The sequence below is a fragment of the Apodemus sylvaticus genome, chromosome 9 (assembly GCF_947179515.1).
Source record: "Apodemus sylvaticus chromosome 9, mApoSyl1.1, whole genome shotgun sequence".
Lineage (NCBI taxonomy): Eukaryota > Metazoa > Chordata > Mammalia > Rodentia > Muridae > Apodemus > Apodemus sylvaticus.
The window spans coordinates 79,536,404-79,553,426 of record NC_067480.1 but is presented as its reverse complement, the minus strand read 5'-3'; the positions used below and the strand labels follow the sequence as shown (position 1 = coordinate 79,553,426).

The window sequence follows — 17,023 nt, the reverse complement described above, 5'->3', positions numbered from 1 at the left end:
TCCAGGGGATGTGATACCCTTCTCTGGCCTCTGCAGCACCAGGCGCTTACATACAGGCAGGCAAGAAATTCATACAGGTAAAATAACCTTTAAAAAAATAAATAAAATAATCAGACCCTGTAACAAAACAAAAGGATAGAAGCTAGACTAAATGAAGGACATTTAGTCTAAATGAAGGACACTGTCCTGGTGGGACAGTGACCTAGAGGGAAGATTGCTGGTGCATGGTGGCAGACATCTGTAATCTTAGCACTGGGGAGGAAGAGGCAGTATTCGCCTGAGTCTGGGTCCAGCCCAGTCTCCATACTAAGTCCCAGGACAGCCAGGGCTGTATAGGAAAATCCTGAGTCAGAAATGAAAATGGAAGATGTAAGCTCAAAGGTCCCAGCAACTTCCTGTGTCATATACTGTAGGAACAGTTTTCATCAACATCCAAAGTAGATATTCAGCCTTCTTCTTGACGTAGTTTAATGTTTCTGATAAACATTTCCATCACTCTATGGAGGAATGGAAAGACAAAAACAAAACCCACTAGGATTCTAGTTGAAGCAGGAGAAACTGAAGTTAGACTGCTGGGAGAACTATCCTGAGTACAAAGATGGGAGTTAGGGGGAAAGGATGGCTTCGTGTCCCTTCTAGGGCTGCCCCTGGGAATTGCTATCAGAACAGATCCTCTTTTTGCAGGGCTAGGGTAAGGGAGTTTGCAGCTGACATCCCTGGGTTCTCCTGAGGCCTTCTGTGGAGCTGGGAGAGGGTATAGGAGAGCATGTCAGGTTAGACCGCCCTGCAGGTGTTTTCCAGAGTAAGCAGACGCCATATTGCCCTTTGGAGGCGGGGAGGGCAGATCAGGGCATCAACGAAGCCTATCCGAGTGAGCTGTGTGTGCGTGCATAGCGCGAGCACGCATGCGCACCCGTGTCTACTGGACTCCAAGCGAAGCCCGGTCCTCTCCAGATCAGGTGTGTGTGTGTGTGTGTGTGTGTGTGTGTGTGTGTGTGTGTGTGTGTGTGAGAGAGAGAGAGAGAGAGAGAGAGAGAGAGAGAGAGAGAGAGAGAGAGGAGTGGATGGACAGGCACAAGGAGATCATCTCAGACTCTTGCCAAGTGTACAGTGGCCCAGGCGGCGCGGAGTGGAGGAGCTGAGGCTGGGAATGAGGGTTCAGTGAGCCAAGGTTAGAAGCTGAGGCGCGAGCAGAGGTCAGCAGGCCGTCCACCCGTGCCATAGCCACGGTCCCTGGGAAGTCCCAGCAGCTTGCGGGGGGTGATAGCACTTAAGTTTGCTACTTCTCTTCCCGTGCCCCTCCCCCCCCATTCCCGCCAGCTCATCAGCTTCCCCAAGCACCGGCAAAATAACACCAACTGACATGGGAGATGAAGCCCTAGTGCGTGCCCCGGGAGCAGGATGTCGCCCGCCCACAGTAGAACTCACCTTGGGACTAATAGCTGGGCCACTTCTCCTCACTACCCAGGAACCCCCTGAATGGATTAAACCACCTCCTAGTCTTAACCGAGAGGCACCTGCACTATGCCCCTGCAGACATGCACCCTGGAGTGCACATATGCCCATCCAGGTGACATGATGGCTTAGCTGGCCACCATGCATGGAGCGGCACACAGCTACAACGACAGAGCCCAAGCTGGAACAGAGTGCCCTGGCAGAGACTCCCCTATCAGCATTCTGAGCCGCAAACCCAGGGCCTGGCCCGCAGGGCTCAGAAGCCTGGCATTCACACCAACCAGGGGAAGGGGAACCCAGGATCACCCTTGCCTGGCTCGCCTGCCGCTTCTGCCTTCACCAAGGCTTCTGCCTTCACCAAGTCGTCTCCTCCAAGGCCCCTCTCCTTTCTCACACACACAGGGCCCGGTAAATAGAGGACTTTAATATTTCTGTGCTGGTCAAACGGAACACAGGTGGGGATACACGGGGTAAGGCTGAGGGGGGGGGAGGGGCTTGCCTCTCAGGAGGGCAGCTTGTGTGGGGTAGGGCTAGGGCGTTGGTGGTGAATGTGGGGTTCTCCTGGGAAGTATCCAAGAAGTCTTTCTCAGGGAAGGGGCCTGGTCAGGGTGTTCTGGGCATCCCTTACACCCGGTCCGTGGCCTTGGGTTGGGGGATCCCCCATAGGGGGTCTGTGGAATCTCATCGTTTCCAGCTCTTCTGCTAAAATCCACACTCTCAGTATAGCGGGAACCTGGTCCTGTGGAGGCATCTGAAGAGCCCCGCCCCCAGAAAGCAGCCCAGGGTTGGGGGCAGGATTCTGCCCTCTCCTGACTCCATAGGCAAGGTTAGAGCAGAAGGGAAGTGGGTGGGACCCCTGGACCCTTGAGGGAGGGGAGGAGGGAGTCTTGCCACCAACAGACACTGTAAACTTTGGTTTAACACAATAACTTAAGTGAAGGGACGGCTTCCAGCCTGGGGCCAGGGGGCAGGGTCGGGAGGGCAGGGTGCTGGGGAGGCGGCAAAAGAAAAAGCCAACAAAAAGTTTTGGTTTTTGCTTCCGGCATAAGAAAGGTCTTTGGTCATCCGTTTAACTGGGAGGGGGAGGACAGGAAGAGGTGAGGGGCAGGGGTGAGAGGACCCCATTTCGGGGACCTGTTGGCTGGGGGTGAGGGTGGTCCCAGCCTGGCTTTCTCCGTGCTGTGATGGTCAGGGCAGAGGTCACTGATGCACACAGCTCTGAAGGTGCCCAGTGTGGGGTCCTCAGTGCTTCCTCGAGTTGAGTCGGGGTGCCGCAGGAGTATCCAGCAAACAGGGTGGGGTGGAGGCCTGCTCAGTCTGGGTCCTGTCTCAAGTCGGGGTGTGTGTGTGGGGGGAGGGCACAACTTGCTCCACCCCAGCAGCTGAGGGGTTGGTCTGCAGGTGCACCCCCAGCCTGCTTGCCCTGTTGGGCTTGGGTGGGAAGCTGGGGCTGGAGAACTAATTTTCACAGTTGGGAAAACAAGATGGGGGAAGCTGAACCGGGAAGGGTCCTCTGGCCAGATCCCTCTGCCACAGACAGGGCAGAGGGGGTGAACGTAGGGATGTGGGGGTGACTCAGCCCCGCCTGCGGGTCTCCCCTTGTGCTAAGGGGCCTTGGAGGGGAGCGCTGGTGGGGAGGGAGAGCCCTGCTGCTGCTGCTGCTGCTGGTGGTGGTGGTTGGGATACAGGGAGGGGCTGAGAGGGTCTGAACCCTCCATGTCCTCTATGGGTCCCAGTCCACGGGTTCTGTGTTCTCTAGGGGGGCAGGGATGTGCCTGCTCCCAGGCGTCTGTCAGTCAGGTGGCATGGGAGCTACTGGCCCAGATCTCCCCCGGCTGAGTCCCCGAAGTGCCTTGAGGTTGGAGGGGCAGCAGAGTTGGGGGGGTGGGTGGGCGGGGTCCAGACTGACTGGCAGGGTCTTGGCCTGCCCACCCAGCCCTTAGGACATGTCCTCTCCTCCCAGGTCCTCCTCCAGGTCCCTGTCTTCTGGGGGCCCCACAGTGCTGGAGTTGGGGGCGCCCAGGGGAGGCCCCGGCCGTCGGTCTTCCTCTGCCTCTGCAGGCTCCTCTTTGACTTGAATCTGGTGACTGGATGGGAAGGGTGGTGTGGGTGTGGGGCTGTCAGGGTCTCCCCTTCCTCCCACAAATTAGCAGAAACCCTGCTAAGATCCCACTGTATCTGCTAAGATCCCCAGGCTCTGTGCACAGAGGGGAGGAGGAAGGGGAGGAGGGAGGGAGGGAGAGAAGCAGAAGTGGGAAGTGAGGACGAAGACAGTCTAGAAAGATGGAGGGAGGATTGAGAGAATTGTGGGGAGACTGTCCTATGAAGATGGCTTGCCCCTTCCATAGAGATGTTAGGGGAGGGATGAGACAAGGGCTTGTATGTGCTCACCTGTACTGAGGAGGGGAGAGGCGAGGGGGGCTGCTGCTCCCATTGCTGGGTAGAGGCTCCCCAGGGGCACCCATGTCATCCTGGCTGAGGGGTAGAAGGCTGCTGGCTGAGCCAGGGTTCAGCATGCCGGGACTGCTGAGGAGAGGGAAACTGCTCTCTGCCAGGGCAGCCTGGAGCACACGGGGCGGAGCTATCAGTGGCTGGACACCCTTCCCAGTTGTCAGAGCCCTTATGCAGGGGGACAACTGATCTAGCTTAGTAACACCCCCCTGCCCCCCTTGCTGCCAACACATACCAGCAAGAACTCTTCACCCCATCATCACCCAGCCTTCCAGGAAAATTGGTCTGGCCTAGCAATGCCCGCCCCCCCCCCCCCCACCTGGGGACAGAGGACCTAGTCTGAGGGACTGAGAGATGGGACTCATCCCTGTCTGTTCCAGTCTGCATGTGCTACGCCCACCCTTTCCTCAACTCAGGCTTGAAATCTGAGGGGGGCACACTGGTATGGAGAGGGGCTGAGGGTAAGAGTGGGGCGTGGTCTTTACCCTCCTTCACACCTATGCCCCTCCTCTGGGGGAGGAGGCTAGGAGAACCTGGGACAGGGCAGGGGGGAGCCGTGGGCTCTGTCACCTGATAGCTGGCGTTAAGTGCCCCGTAACTGAGGCCCGAGATCATGTTCTTCACCAGAGTGGGGCTCCTACAGGAGAGAAGGCAATCTCAACTCACACATCCGCAGATGACCTTCCCCTGACGCAGAGCCAGGATGAAGAGGCGCACCTCACTCTCCCACTGCTGAAGGGATCTCTATTTTTTTTTGTTTGTTTTTTGTTTTGTTTTTTGGATTTGGTTTTTTTGAGACAGGGTTTCTCTGTGTAGTCCTGGCTGTCCTCGAACTCAGAACCGCCTGCCTCTGCCTCCCAGAGTGCTGGGATTACAGGTGTGCGCCACCACCGCCCAGCCCTGCTCTGTTTTTAAAGCACACAGATTGTAGGGAGCAGGGACTTCCAACCTTAGAGCGATCTGGGCCGGATGGGTTGGGAAGCAGGAGCCAGCTTTCCCAGAATGCCCCTCTCACAGGGCATGGCCAACACTTTCTCCCTCTGACCATTCTCTCATATTCTAATCCCCCCCACTCAGGCACACACCTTTAATCCCAGCATTCAGGAAGGAGAGGCCAGCAGATCTCTCGAGTTCAAGGGCAGCCTAGTCTACAGCATGTGTTTCATGACAGCCAGGTCTATACAGAGAAACCCTGACTCGTAAAACAAAACAAAACAGAACTTCCGATCACTAGCTTCCATCTCCCGAGCACTGGGTTACGGACATGCGCCATCATGCCTGTTTTCTGAAATTTGACAAAGTCTGACCTACAGCGTACGTTACCCCTTGTACGTAAAGTCTGCTTTCTGGATCTCTTGAACTCAGGGCAGGTGAGGCATGTGCTCAGACCTGTTCCCAGGAGCACCATACACCACACAGGCTCTAGAAGCCAGCCTACTGGGGCAACCAAGGCTCGGGGCTTGCCTCCTCCTGTCCCCTGCCACCACCTCACCCCCACAGAGCTTCTCAGAGGTGGCCCAGTAAGGGAGAGGCAGAGGAGCAGTAGAGCCCAGGCTGGTAATGAGAGGCACTCACTACCAAGTGTGGGAGGCTAGAATGTGGGCATCCCGCCATCTTACCCTGGCCCTGCTACTCTGCAGCCGTACAGCAAGCCTGTGGCTTGGGAGAAGAAAGATTGGATACTAAAGGTATCTTAGCCTCCTTCAGGTTTCCCTAAGCTAGGAGCCCGGTGCCAATGTATGCAGGCAAGAACGTGGGTGCTGGTGGGATAGGGATAGGTTCTGACCCACTGTGTGCTGAAACAGCGTAGTAAACCTGATGTGAGGCCCGGCTCTGGACCCAGCTCTGCCACCAACCTGCTTACCCGCTGGCTTCCCGCCAGCCCCTGATCCCCTCCACTCAACTCCTCCACTGTGAAATAAAGATGCGGGGTCCAGGATTCTTATCCTATAGCACGAAGAGTTTAGGACGGTAGCTGTCGCCTCAGGCCACACGCCAGCTCTAGCCACGCTCACCGTGGGCTTCATCTCTCTGGCACCCTGCTCCTCCCCATGATTCCCTCCCTTAGTCAGAAGTGAGACCGGAGGATGGCAGTGCCCATCTCTGGATGGCCAGTCCCGTCCATGCAACCTGCCAAGCTCACTGGTCTCCTCCACCCTGGACACCCGCAGTCCCTTCCCGGGGGGGTGGGGGTGGGAGGCATCTGGAACCCAGGGTGTCCCCGGGAATCAGGAGCTGAGCTGGTTCGAGCCAGGCTGGGACAGCTCACCCTGCTAGGGCCCACATACCCTGTCATCTTTGGCGGTCTCCGTTTCTGATATTCCCGCTCATCCACAGTCCACACGGCTCCCTTGACATTCTCCACACGGACGAAACACTTGTGCAGGCTGAGGTTGTGGCGCACGGCATTCTGGGGGATGCAGTAAATGGGATTCACCTCCGTTCCGGTGAACAGACAGAGAGAAGCTTCCCATGGTCCCACATCTCACATCCCAGGGAACAACTACCACATTCCCCGCACAGGGGTAGTGAGAGGGAAAGTTCTTAATGTCTGTCTCATCTCAGAAAGTGTTGATTCGGATAGGGTGTGGTGGCACATGCCTTTAATCCAAGCACTCGGGAGGCAGAGGCCAACCTGGTCTATACAAGGGGTTCAGGCCAGCCTGGGCTATGTAGGAGCCCAGTCTCAAGGAAAATGCTGTTGCCAATGAAATTAAATTGTTCCTTTTTCCATCTTCACTGACCAAATATACTGGCAGAAATCATTCCTGACTTCTGATTTTAAGCTTGCACAGGGACCCTGGTGGCTGAGAAAGGCTGGGACACTGTGCCTCAGGCATACAGGAACATTGCAAATAACGTCTGCTCCTAGCTCACGGTCCTCACTACCTTTACTGAACCCCTAGGAGTCGGGGGTGGGGTGGGGTGGGGCTTTGAGCTGTGGCTCTGGACAGACAGCTCCATGGAAGCACAGGTATCCATTGGAGCCTAACAGAAACCAATTGCTGACTTGAAAAGACAACCTAAGCCTACAGCGGTGAGACAATAAGACAGGGAGAAGGTAAGACATCTTGTCACTACCTCCTCCTGGAAAGAGAACTTCAGAAATTGAGGTCACCTGGTTGGAGGGACGCATGGGCGGGGCTGCTGGGCCCAATTCCCTCTGGAAGCCTGGGTGGTGGCGCTGATCCACCTATCTCCCATCCCAGGTCCCTTGGCCCCACCTCCATATCTCCACTCTCAGTTTTTCTGTCTCTCACCAGCAGCCCCAGCCCTGTCCCCATTACATGTCCCCACCAGTCTCCTCCAATCGGCCCATCCCCGGCTCCTCTTTACATTTCTAAACGGGGAAGAAAGCGGGCAGGGCGGGCAGTGGGTGCCCCTGGAGATCCCCTCTCCCTCTCTCCCATCCAACTCTTGCCTCTTGCAACTGGCCCGATTTCATTACCAATTTTAATTTGCCTCTAATTAAATCCTGTGTATTTTTCCGACTCGCTTGCTAATCCACGAGGGAGGCGGGCGGCTGGAGTGGAATCTCACGGAGCGATAATTACAAAGGGCCTAATCACGCCGGGGCTCCTGCTTCGGAATAAATTTGCCCGCATTACGGGGCTCCGATCCTCCGCTTTGCAAATGAGAATGACCCCAATTTCCGAGGGTGGCCTCGCCGGGGCTTTTTTCCCTCGTTTCGAAGCCTGATTCGTGACGAGAGACTAATTCGTTACGCTGAAACATTAACGGCAATTTAAGGGGTCTGGCGGGGGCTGTGTAAACAAAGGACAGGCCCACAACACAGGCCCTAGGAGGGGACGGACATGGGAGGGCTGCTGAGGACCACCGACTTGGCAGATGGTAGCTCTGTCCCTAAGAAATGGCAGCTGGCTTGGCACACGCCCACTGCCAAGCCTCGATGTCCTAGGTCTAAAGCAGCCATCATGGTCTCTGGATGGGGACCAGAAGGGGTGCAGGTGGGGGAATCAAGAAATGTAGAGAGAGACGGCCCGGAGAAGGTGCAAAATAGACAGGACAGAAGCAGAGGGAAGAAACCACAGGCTACTCTTTCCCCAGTAGCATGAATGAAGTTGGCTGGCTGCAAAGAACTCTCAAAGACAGTGTGGATCTCCTGACAGGGCAGCGAGACACCCCTGGGTGGCGCAGATAGCAACAAGCAACAGTGTATCAGATTAGGTTTGTGTGTGAGGGATGAAACAGAGACCAAGGCGAGGCTTTCCGCATGGCCACTGAGTCGCTGTGAAAGCCACCAGAACCAGCTCTACACTGTTTAGGTGATGGGATTTTATCATCTGTAAAGTCGGCCATATGTCCTGGCCTAGACGTCGGAGGCTGGACCAGGTGGCTCTTAAAACGCGATGCTAGCTCAAAAAGAGGGCAGGGCTGTGGTTGCCAGGAAGTGACATCACTCATAACCAATCAGAGTGGCTGCCCCAGCTACATAGTCTCTTTAAGCTTTGGGAGCTTGGCATAGGAAAGGGAAGATGCCACGAAAGGCCCTTCTGGTAGTCCTTTGTACATTACCGAGGTAGAAACGACTGGGCAGCTGCAGATCCTACCCAGTGCTTGGCAGTGCCCTGGCACGGAGGGCCTCCTCAGTTACACTGTGGAGAGACCCGTCACACTGCAGGAGGTGGTCTGTTAGACTGCAGTTTTATCATTGGCCAGCAGGGGGACCCGAGAGCCAGGGATACTGAGAGAGAGCCGTCCTCTCCGGAATCTAGACTTCCTGAAAGGGCCAATACTCCACCCCCACTTCCTCCTCCTCGTCCAACTCCGCCTTAATTTAGATACCACCTTCCCATTTTGCTTCTTAGTGCAAGACACACACACACACATGGTGCGCATGCATACCCTATCTCGACCACAGAATGGTTTAGTGTCCCAGCCTACATCTCTGGCCCATTTTCCTAGTGCCCTGCATTCTTCTGGTCTCTAAGGAAAATGCTATGGCTGAAAGTGTTAAATGACTAATTGAATAGAGACAATTATCTCCCTGCCACTGGTAAGCTGGGTTGTGCATGTATCCATGTGTCCCTGGGAATGGTCTATGGGCCTCAGTCTACATTGGGGCCAGTATACACACACCTTTGACCTCCTCCTAAACTTGATTAGTTATGAAATCTAGACCCATGAATTTACCCCAAGACCTGCCACTGAGCTGACCGTCAGCCCTCCCGAGGCCCTGTATCAGAGGGTTGGATTTTTTGTGCCATAGAAGAGAGAAGTAGTTTCTTCCCATTAAAGAGACAGCGCAAGGTTGGTCAAGGTCATTAAAAGGAAGACACTGTGAGCCTAGCACACAAGGGCTAGGTTCCACACCCAGCAACTGCCTAACGGTGTGGTGATGTTCACTTGAAATCTTGGCAACTTGGAGAGGTAGAGTCATGGTGATCATTTGAACCCAGGGCTTTAAGACCATCTGTTTTGTTTTTTGAGACAGGGTTTCTCTGTATAGCCCTGGCTGTCCTAGAACTCACTCTGAAGACCAGACTGGCCTGGAACTCAGAAATCCACCTGCCTCTGCCTCCCAAGTGCTGGGATTAAAGGCATGTGCCTACCTGGCTAGACCATCTGACACAATGTAGTAAATCCTGGATTTACAAAAAGGGAGTTAGGAACACTGGAGTTCCTGCTGAGGGGATCGGGTGAGGGCTGTTTGTGGCCCTGGTGGGCTATTTCTGCAGAACTGTTGAGAAAGTGTTAGGTAGGTAGCCTTGGTCTCAGTAGGATGGTGGCAGTTTAGAGAAGAAAGTCGGGATGAGGGAGATAGGGCAAGCCTTACCTTCCAGGTGGCCGTGTTTCTTCGGAAATAGGCGAACATCCTGGTGAACCAGTTATAGATCTCATTTAGAGTCAGCTGCCTATCTGGAGTTTCCAGAATGGCCTGCAGGCAAGGAAAGGGCAAAGAGACTCTCAGCCTAGATCTGGAGGCCTCAGGGCCCCGTGTCACTCCTGAGGGCCCCGTGTCACTGCTGAGGACCCCGTGTCACTCCTGAGGGCAGGAGGTCCATGGCAATGTGTGGACCCGATGGATAGAGGCAGGGTCTTTTGAGTGGCAGGTTGGGAGTCCCCGCTAAGCTAATGAGCTAAGAGAGCTGAGGGTACCGGGAGCCCGGCCTCCAGAGGCTACACGTGTGCACCAGGGGCACGGGAGCCTCTTTGGGGTTGGAGTGAGGGGAGAAGCGGGGCTTCACGTGCCCTACCCCGAGGAAGCACTACTGTTGAGGCAGTTGGGAATTTTCTTTATTTGGGCAAAGTGCACCCTGACAGTGTGAGAGGATGCACACCTGCAGGAAGTACCACAGAACAGCCTCGCGTGTAAGCCATGTGTTTATGAATATCGAGTGTGAGCATTAAGAACATGAGGACTGTGGACAGGAGACAAGGAACCGGAGGAGGAGGAAAGCGAAGTGTAGGAATGCAGAAATGAGCGTCACACTGTGCATACGGAAGGACAATAAAAGTGACCGGGCACGTACCCAGTGAACTCAGGCGACAAGCTACAGCCTGCAGGAGGCAGATGGGATGAGAGGGGCCCAGGAGGGATGAGAGAGGCCCTGACCTCAGGGTCAGGCATCAGGAGGCCTGGGTGCAGCTAACTGGCCTTCCTCATCCTTTGCCGTCCATGCCTACCTGGCGGATAAGGGAGGCGTAGGTGAAGGGGGGCCTGACGTCAGCGTTCTTGTAGAACTCGTGATTCTGGGCCAATTCTGGGGGGAGACAGACAGAAGGTGAGGGAGCCTGAGGGGGAACCCACATCGGTGTGGGGGGCGGCGTCCCTCCTACCGCAGCCTCACCTGAGGAGATGGGGGAGCAGAACTTGTCGTTGCTTCTCCTGCGGGCAGGGCCCCCACCGTGCAGAGAGGCAGAGCCCAGGCCAGGGGGACGCAGGGGCGTGACAGGGGCAGCGGCCGAAGTTGGGGGGTGCACGAGGCCATCTGGGAATGGGTCTGCGGAGACGGTCACCTTGGAGAATGAGGAGGAGCCAGGGGCTGGGTTCAGCTGTGAGCAATGGGGTTGGTGCAGAGAAAAGCACCCGGAGAGGCTGTTCCCTGAAGGCCCAGGCTGTGCTTTGGGAGGGCGTGGGGATGCTGGGGAGTGGGGGCAGGGCACTCACGGGCTGGCTGAAGGGCTTGGGCTCTGAAGGGCGCATGTGCAGATGTGCCATCATGGCCTGCAGCCGCTCGCTCTCCTTGGCCAGCTGTGAGGAGGCACAGGTAAGGAGGGGCACAGTGGGGGGATGGGTTCTCATCTCTTACAGGCTACCTGCCACCGCCACCGAGGCCCCTCAGAAAGTCTCAGCGTGCGCGCACACATACACACACACACACACACACACACGCACGCGCATTCCCTCCCTTTCCCCACTTCTCACACAGACAAACCCCTCCCACCTGTCTCATACACACATACAAGCACACACACACATACACATATACACAGGTGCACACACACACACTCACTTAGTGCTTTTCTCACATCTCTCTCTCTCACACACACACACACAACATGCCTCCTCCATCTCAGTCACACATACACATACCTCCCTCTCCTCAACTCCCCAGACTTGCACACATGCACACACACTTACCTCCCTTTCCCCACCTCTCTCTCACAGACACACACACTCCTCCCTTCTCTCACCTCTGTCACATACACACATACACAAACACATGCACACATGAGCTCATACACACACCTACCTCCCTTTCCCTATCTCTCTCTCACACACACACACATACACCTCCCTCTCCTGTCTGTCTGTCTGTCTGTCTCTCTCTCACATACACACACCCCTCCCTGTCTGTCTCTCTCTGTTACACACACATACACACACACACACTCTCTCTCTCTCACACACACACACACACACACACTTTCTCTCTCTTTCTCTCTCTCTCTCTCACACACATACACCTCCCGCTCCTGTCTGTCTGTCTGTCTCTCTCACACACACACCCTTCCCTCTGTCTGTCTCTCTCTCTCTGTTACACACACACACACACACTCTCTTTCTCTCTCTCTCTCTCTCTCTCACACACACACACACACACACACTCTTTCTCTCTCTCTCTCTCTCACACACACACACACACACACACACACGCACACGCACATGCACACACGCACGCGTACCTTCTCCCCCTCCCACAGAGGCACCTGTGCCCTATTAGCCTCACTTCTGAAAACTTGCTAAAGGCCTTGGCCAGTCCTTGCCGCTCTGGACTCCCACCTCCTCGGCACCAGGATGTGAAGCTCTCTCTCTTTCTCCACAGCCGTCTGGGCTCACACCACCTCACACACTTACACACGGCAACCTTCTTCCAACCAGCAATACCTTTCTCCTACCCCAGTGCCTGCCTGGCTCACTACCGAAGAGGTATGTGGGAATGGAGAAATGATTCACTTCCTCCATTCATAAATCTGAGGCATCTTTTACAACCACCCTCTCCCCACCCTGTGCGGAGCCAGAGATGGTTAAACACAGATGGCTGATTCGGTGACTCTCTTAAGGACTCGATACCGGAGCAAGGGTTCGAATCCCAGTCCCTCCATTCCGAGTGGCTACTTGAAAGTTACTGAGGCTCCCTAGGCCTGTGTTAAGTGGATATGACAGTATCCTGCAGGCAGGCTACTCTGAGGATGCCTTGAGCAACCTGGATGGCGGAGGAAGCACGCCGGCGGGCACGGCAGGCCTGCACGTTAGCCATCACAAGAGTCTTGTTTTTACGTGGCCCCTGCATACAGGGCCTCGGCCTCAGCTCGCCCTCACGACTCAGCTGTCCTCACCTCACATGATGGTAAATAAGACCTAGAGAGCAGAAGAGGGACTCTGACCATTGGACCTCCCAGGACCCTCCCTGCACACCCCTGGGTCACACCTGGATCTCCAGCTGTTGGACCACCTGCATCTGCACGCGACATTGGGCCGTGCTCCGGTCATCCAAAGCATGCTCTGTGTTGAGGTGTCTTAGGGAGAAGGAGGGCAGGAAAGAGAGTGAGTGCAGGGTTTTGCTACTTTACAGCTCTAACCCATCCTCCAAGCCCGCCCGGAGTCTGTCAGCCAGCCCTTAGCCAGAAAAGCAGACAGAAGAAGAGATACAAAGAAGAGAAGGGTGGAACAAAGGGGGGGGGGTGCGGCAGTTGAGGAAGCTTTCTCCTCAGCCTCCTTTGATGTCTTAGCTAAAACCGGGCTACAGAGAGATCTAATTGCAAATGAACTAATTAAGTAAACCTCTGACGAAGCGTGAAAACAATTTGTTTGACCCTGATGCTGCAAGGGTCCGGGAGACAGCGGAGTTAATCAGTCAGTGACAGAGCTTGGCACTGTGGTGGCAGCTGGCCGCCTGCTGCCAGCGCCTGTGTGCCTCCCACCCTGCCTGTCCTCTGGCTGGCTGTCCTAGGCCATCACTCTGCAGGATGTGGAGAGATAGGCTTCCTCCTCTGACACCCCTGCTCTGGAGTGAGTGGGGGAGAGTCGGGGAGAAGCTGCCAGCGGGAATGTGGGGGGGACAGGGAAGGCAGTGGAAGAGCTAGGCCACCCCACGTCCGGTTCTGCTAGGACAGTAGGACCCCAGGTGACAAGAACTGGCTGGACAGAGGGTTCCTGCTGGGAGAGCGCTGGGTGACACCTACTTGATAAACTGGCCCAGGTCTTCACACAGGGTCTCACAGCCTGGCCACTTGCACTCCCCGTGTCCGTAAAGAGGGTGGGAACTGGGGGTCTCCTCATGGGAGGAGCTGGAAGGGGAAGGAAAGCGTAGTGGTCAGAGCTGCGGATGCCCTCTCCTCAGCGGCCCTGGACCCAGCTTTTGTCTCTACTACTGGTTTAGCATTCTGGGAGGAGAGGTGAACTCCTGCCTGGGTCCCCGAGGTCCAGCCCCCTCCCTCCCTCTAGATCCCCACCACAAGTGCCACCCTCGAGGTTCCAAGAACAACCCAGAGCAGAGCCTTGCCACGTGCTACCCCCATGGCCATCCCTACCTGTCTCTCCGAGATGTGAGCACAGTGGGTTGTCCGTTGGGTAAGGGGTGGTGGGAGAGGGGTGGGGAGACCTTGGGGGGGCTGGCGAACGAGGTAGCAGTAGCAGCTGTGCTGGCGAGGTCCAGCCCCTCCTGCCTGCCGCTGTCCTCAGCAGGCTGCCCTGGGGCACCCTCCCCTTTCCACAGCTGGGGCAGGTCTGTCGGGCACACGGCTGCTGCGGGAGACAGAGGCTGGCTGTCTGGCTGGGAGCACAGCGGAAGGGCCCGTGCCTTATCCAGGGCTTAGTGAAAGCTGTGGGTTGGGGGTGGGGCGGGGCATCGCTCACCTTGCGGGAGGGCCTGGAGGGGCCCTGAGGCTTGGCTAGGCTGCAGGCTGACCAGCCCCTGCCTCTGTAGGTTGAGCAGGTGCTGTTGCTGCAACTGTTGCATCTGCAGGAGCTGCTGCTGGAAGGCCAACTGTTTGTTCCCCAGAGCCTGGGAGGGAGGCCGAGGGGGTGGGCAGAGAGGGGTGCCGTTGGCCTCAGCCGTGCCATCTGGCCCCCACGCTGCCGCCACCCCCTCCCAGGGCCTGTCAGCCCCTGGAGCTGTCGTGGTGGCGTCTGCAGCTGCAGCTTCCCTGCTCCCGGCCCAGCTTCCATAGGGCTGCATGCCTTCTCGCAGTAAACACACGCATGCACGCACGCACGCACACGCGCAAACACACACAGCCAGACCCAGACACGCAGCACGACGCCCTCCCCCCTCCCTCCTCCTCCTCGGCGGCAGCTTCTGCTGTGCACACTGCAGCTGTGTGCTGGGGAGGGTGGGGGTGGCGGTGGTGGGGTCTCTCTCTCATCACAGTGATCGATGAGTCTGTCAGATCTGGGGACCACTCCCACCTGGAGGAAGACCCCTCCCCACTTGCTCAGGGCCTCCTTCTTCTGGGGTGGGGTAGACTTCACCCCCCCCCATCCCATCCTAGTTTAGATACAGTGCTAAAGGACTGGATGGGACATGACCAGCCTCGGCTGAGTCCCGGAACAGTGACGTCATCGCTGCCCAGACCCAAGCTCCCACATATATGTTCCCCCACCTCTCCCGATTCAGTTCTTCACACAGGCACTGACAAGTCAGGCTGTCAGCAAGTTTCCTTAGCCCAGAGAGTCAAGCATATCCTGGATGTTTGGGGATGCAAGGATCTCTGCCTGCCTGCCTGGGGTGGGCTGGTATATATTTGGGGGTAGCAGTTCTTTAAGGCGAGAGGATAAACAGCTTAGAGAATCAAAACCAGATCTGTAGCAGTTGAAAACACACTGTGCTGAGGGGGGTGGGATACCTTGCTACCACCATTGCAGCTTTCTGGGAGGGGGCAACCAGGAAGTGGGGTTACAATATTGTCAGGAATGAGACTGCCTAGGACACAAGGTGGAGCAGAAGGCTGGGCTGGGGAGTTACAAGGATAAACTGGTGAGGGCTACACAAGGTATCATGGGGCAGGACAGAGGCCAGGGCAGGCTGAGGTATGGAGGTATACTGCTGAGAGCCCTCAGGATGGGGCAGCTGGCTCTCCAGGGGACAATGTTAGCAGGGAGATGGCACGACAGGAGTCTGCTGCACACACATCTGATGGCTTGCACACACACACACACACACACACACACACACACACACACACAGACCATACAGTCTGAGGCATGGAAAGAATGGTTAGGGATAAATGGTTGGAGGCATATAACTTCTCTCTCAAACTTCCTTACAACTTTTTTTTTCTTTCTGGTTTCCTATTATTCCCACAAGGCCACTCTTTTTGTCAGGCTAGAAGGGAAGGGGGGCCGGGCTGTAGGTTTTGGGACTGGAGCCCTCAGGGGACATCACTGAAGGAGGCTGGGCCGGCATCGCTCACCTCTTTGGGCTGCTGTTTTCCAGCCTGCTGCTGGGTGAGGAGCTGCAGGTGGAGCTGTTCTTGTTGCTTCTTGTAATATTCCTGCAGCTAGGGGAACAAGAGGGGGCAGTTTCCAGGGGCTGCTAGAAGCAACCTATCCCTTCCTTGCAGGCAAGACAGGGGAGTTCAGTCAGTGAACAGGGCTAGGCAGGGAGAGAGACCTAATCTCTTCAGCATGTCAGTGTGTGTGTGTGTGTGTGTGTGTGTGTGTGTGTTGGGGATTGGGAGGCACGGTATTCCAGTACATCAGCCTGCTCCCCTCAGAGTTCTAAAGTGAGGTCAGCACAGGAGAAAGAAGGGTGGAAAATATTGGGGACTGTCCCAGGAGCCCTGGAGGAATGCAGATCCACCTGGCATGGGCAGTCTCTCCGGTTTCTGCCACTGCCTAGGTCCTCAGTGAGACTCAGGGAGGGAGCAGTGGGGGTGGGGTAGGGGTGGGGGGATGGGAGGTGTCTGCCCTGGGGCTAGCTAGACTCACCTGCTGGAGCATGAGAGCCTGTTGCTGCTGCAGCAAGGCCTGCAGCTGAGGTGGTGACAGGATCTGCTGCATCTGCTGGGGGGTAAGCATCTGCTGGGACATCATGGCCACAGACACAGGCACCTGTGGGATTCACCCCATGAGTCAGAGGCAGGACCCAGGGCCTCACCCACAGCATGGCAGAGTAACCCCCCCACCCCACCCCCGCCCCGTGCGCTTGCCTGGCTTCATAGTCTGGCTCTGCCACCTATGAGGCTGTGTCTTTTGACTTTTTGCTTTAAATGTTTATGTTTATTATTATTATTATTATTATTTTGCTATTTTTTCCAGGGGCTGATGAGACAGGGTGTCATTATATCTCCCAGGTTGGCCTTGAACTCCTAATCTTCCTATTTCCAAGTCACAGGTCTATGCCTCTATACGTCATCTGTTTTATTTGAAGACATTCCCATTCTGTAGCCCAGGCTGGTTTCGAACTCCTCTTGCCTCAGCCTTTCAAGTGCTGCAATTACAGAATGAGCCACACACTCCATAGAGCTTTGGCTCTGACATATGATTTACCCTGTTCTCTGATAAAAGGTAAACCAGCCATAGCATCAACCTCTTCAGGCTACGAGAGGATTAACAAAAACAGCAGTCAGAGGCTAGCACCTAGCAGTGGCTGACTGGAATGGCTGTGGTTGTGGGAAGCCTGGTTCCAGATGTGGGAGATTAGACGGC

The 17,023-nt window shown here is 55.9% G+C and overlaps 1 protein-coding gene across 2 annotated transcripts in view; it reads right to left on the bottom strand.

Annotated features, from left to right (window-relative positions):
* Positions 1–2,479: 2,479 nt before the first annotated feature.
* The window catches only part of Foxp4 (forkhead box P4), a 55,916-nt gene continuing 41,372 nt past the window's right edge, over positions 2,480–17,023 (bottom strand). Inside the window, exons 4-17 of one of the 2 annotated variants that reach the window (XM_052192486.1) lie at positions 16,304–16,426; positions 15,787–15,873; positions 14,231–14,378; positions 13,906–14,119; positions 13,558–13,662; positions 12,804–12,891; positions 11,039–11,122; positions 10,719–10,887; positions 10,555–10,631; positions 9,704–9,805; positions 6,195–6,316; positions 4,477–4,543; positions 3,847–4,016; positions 2,480–3,542 (exon numbers count right to left, since the gene is read on the bottom strand). In XM_052192486.1, coding sequence (XP_052048446.1) covers positions 3,395–3,542; positions 3,847–4,016; positions 4,477–4,543; positions 6,195–6,316; positions 9,704–9,805; positions 10,555–10,631; positions 10,719–10,887; positions 11,039–11,122; positions 12,804–12,891; positions 13,558–13,662; positions 13,906–14,119; positions 14,231–14,378; positions 15,787–15,873; positions 16,304–16,426 — 1,704 coding nt within the window. In that variant the 3' untranslated portion in view covers positions 2,480–3,394. The remainder of the gene's footprint in view (positions 3,543–3,846; positions 4,017–4,476; positions 4,544–6,194; positions 6,317–9,703; positions 9,806–10,554; positions 10,632–10,718; positions 10,888–11,038; positions 11,123–12,803; positions 12,892–13,557; positions 13,663–13,905; positions 14,120–14,230; positions 14,379–15,786; positions 15,874–16,303; positions 16,427–17,023) is intronic. The other variant, XM_052192487.1, reaches the window with a different exon arrangement.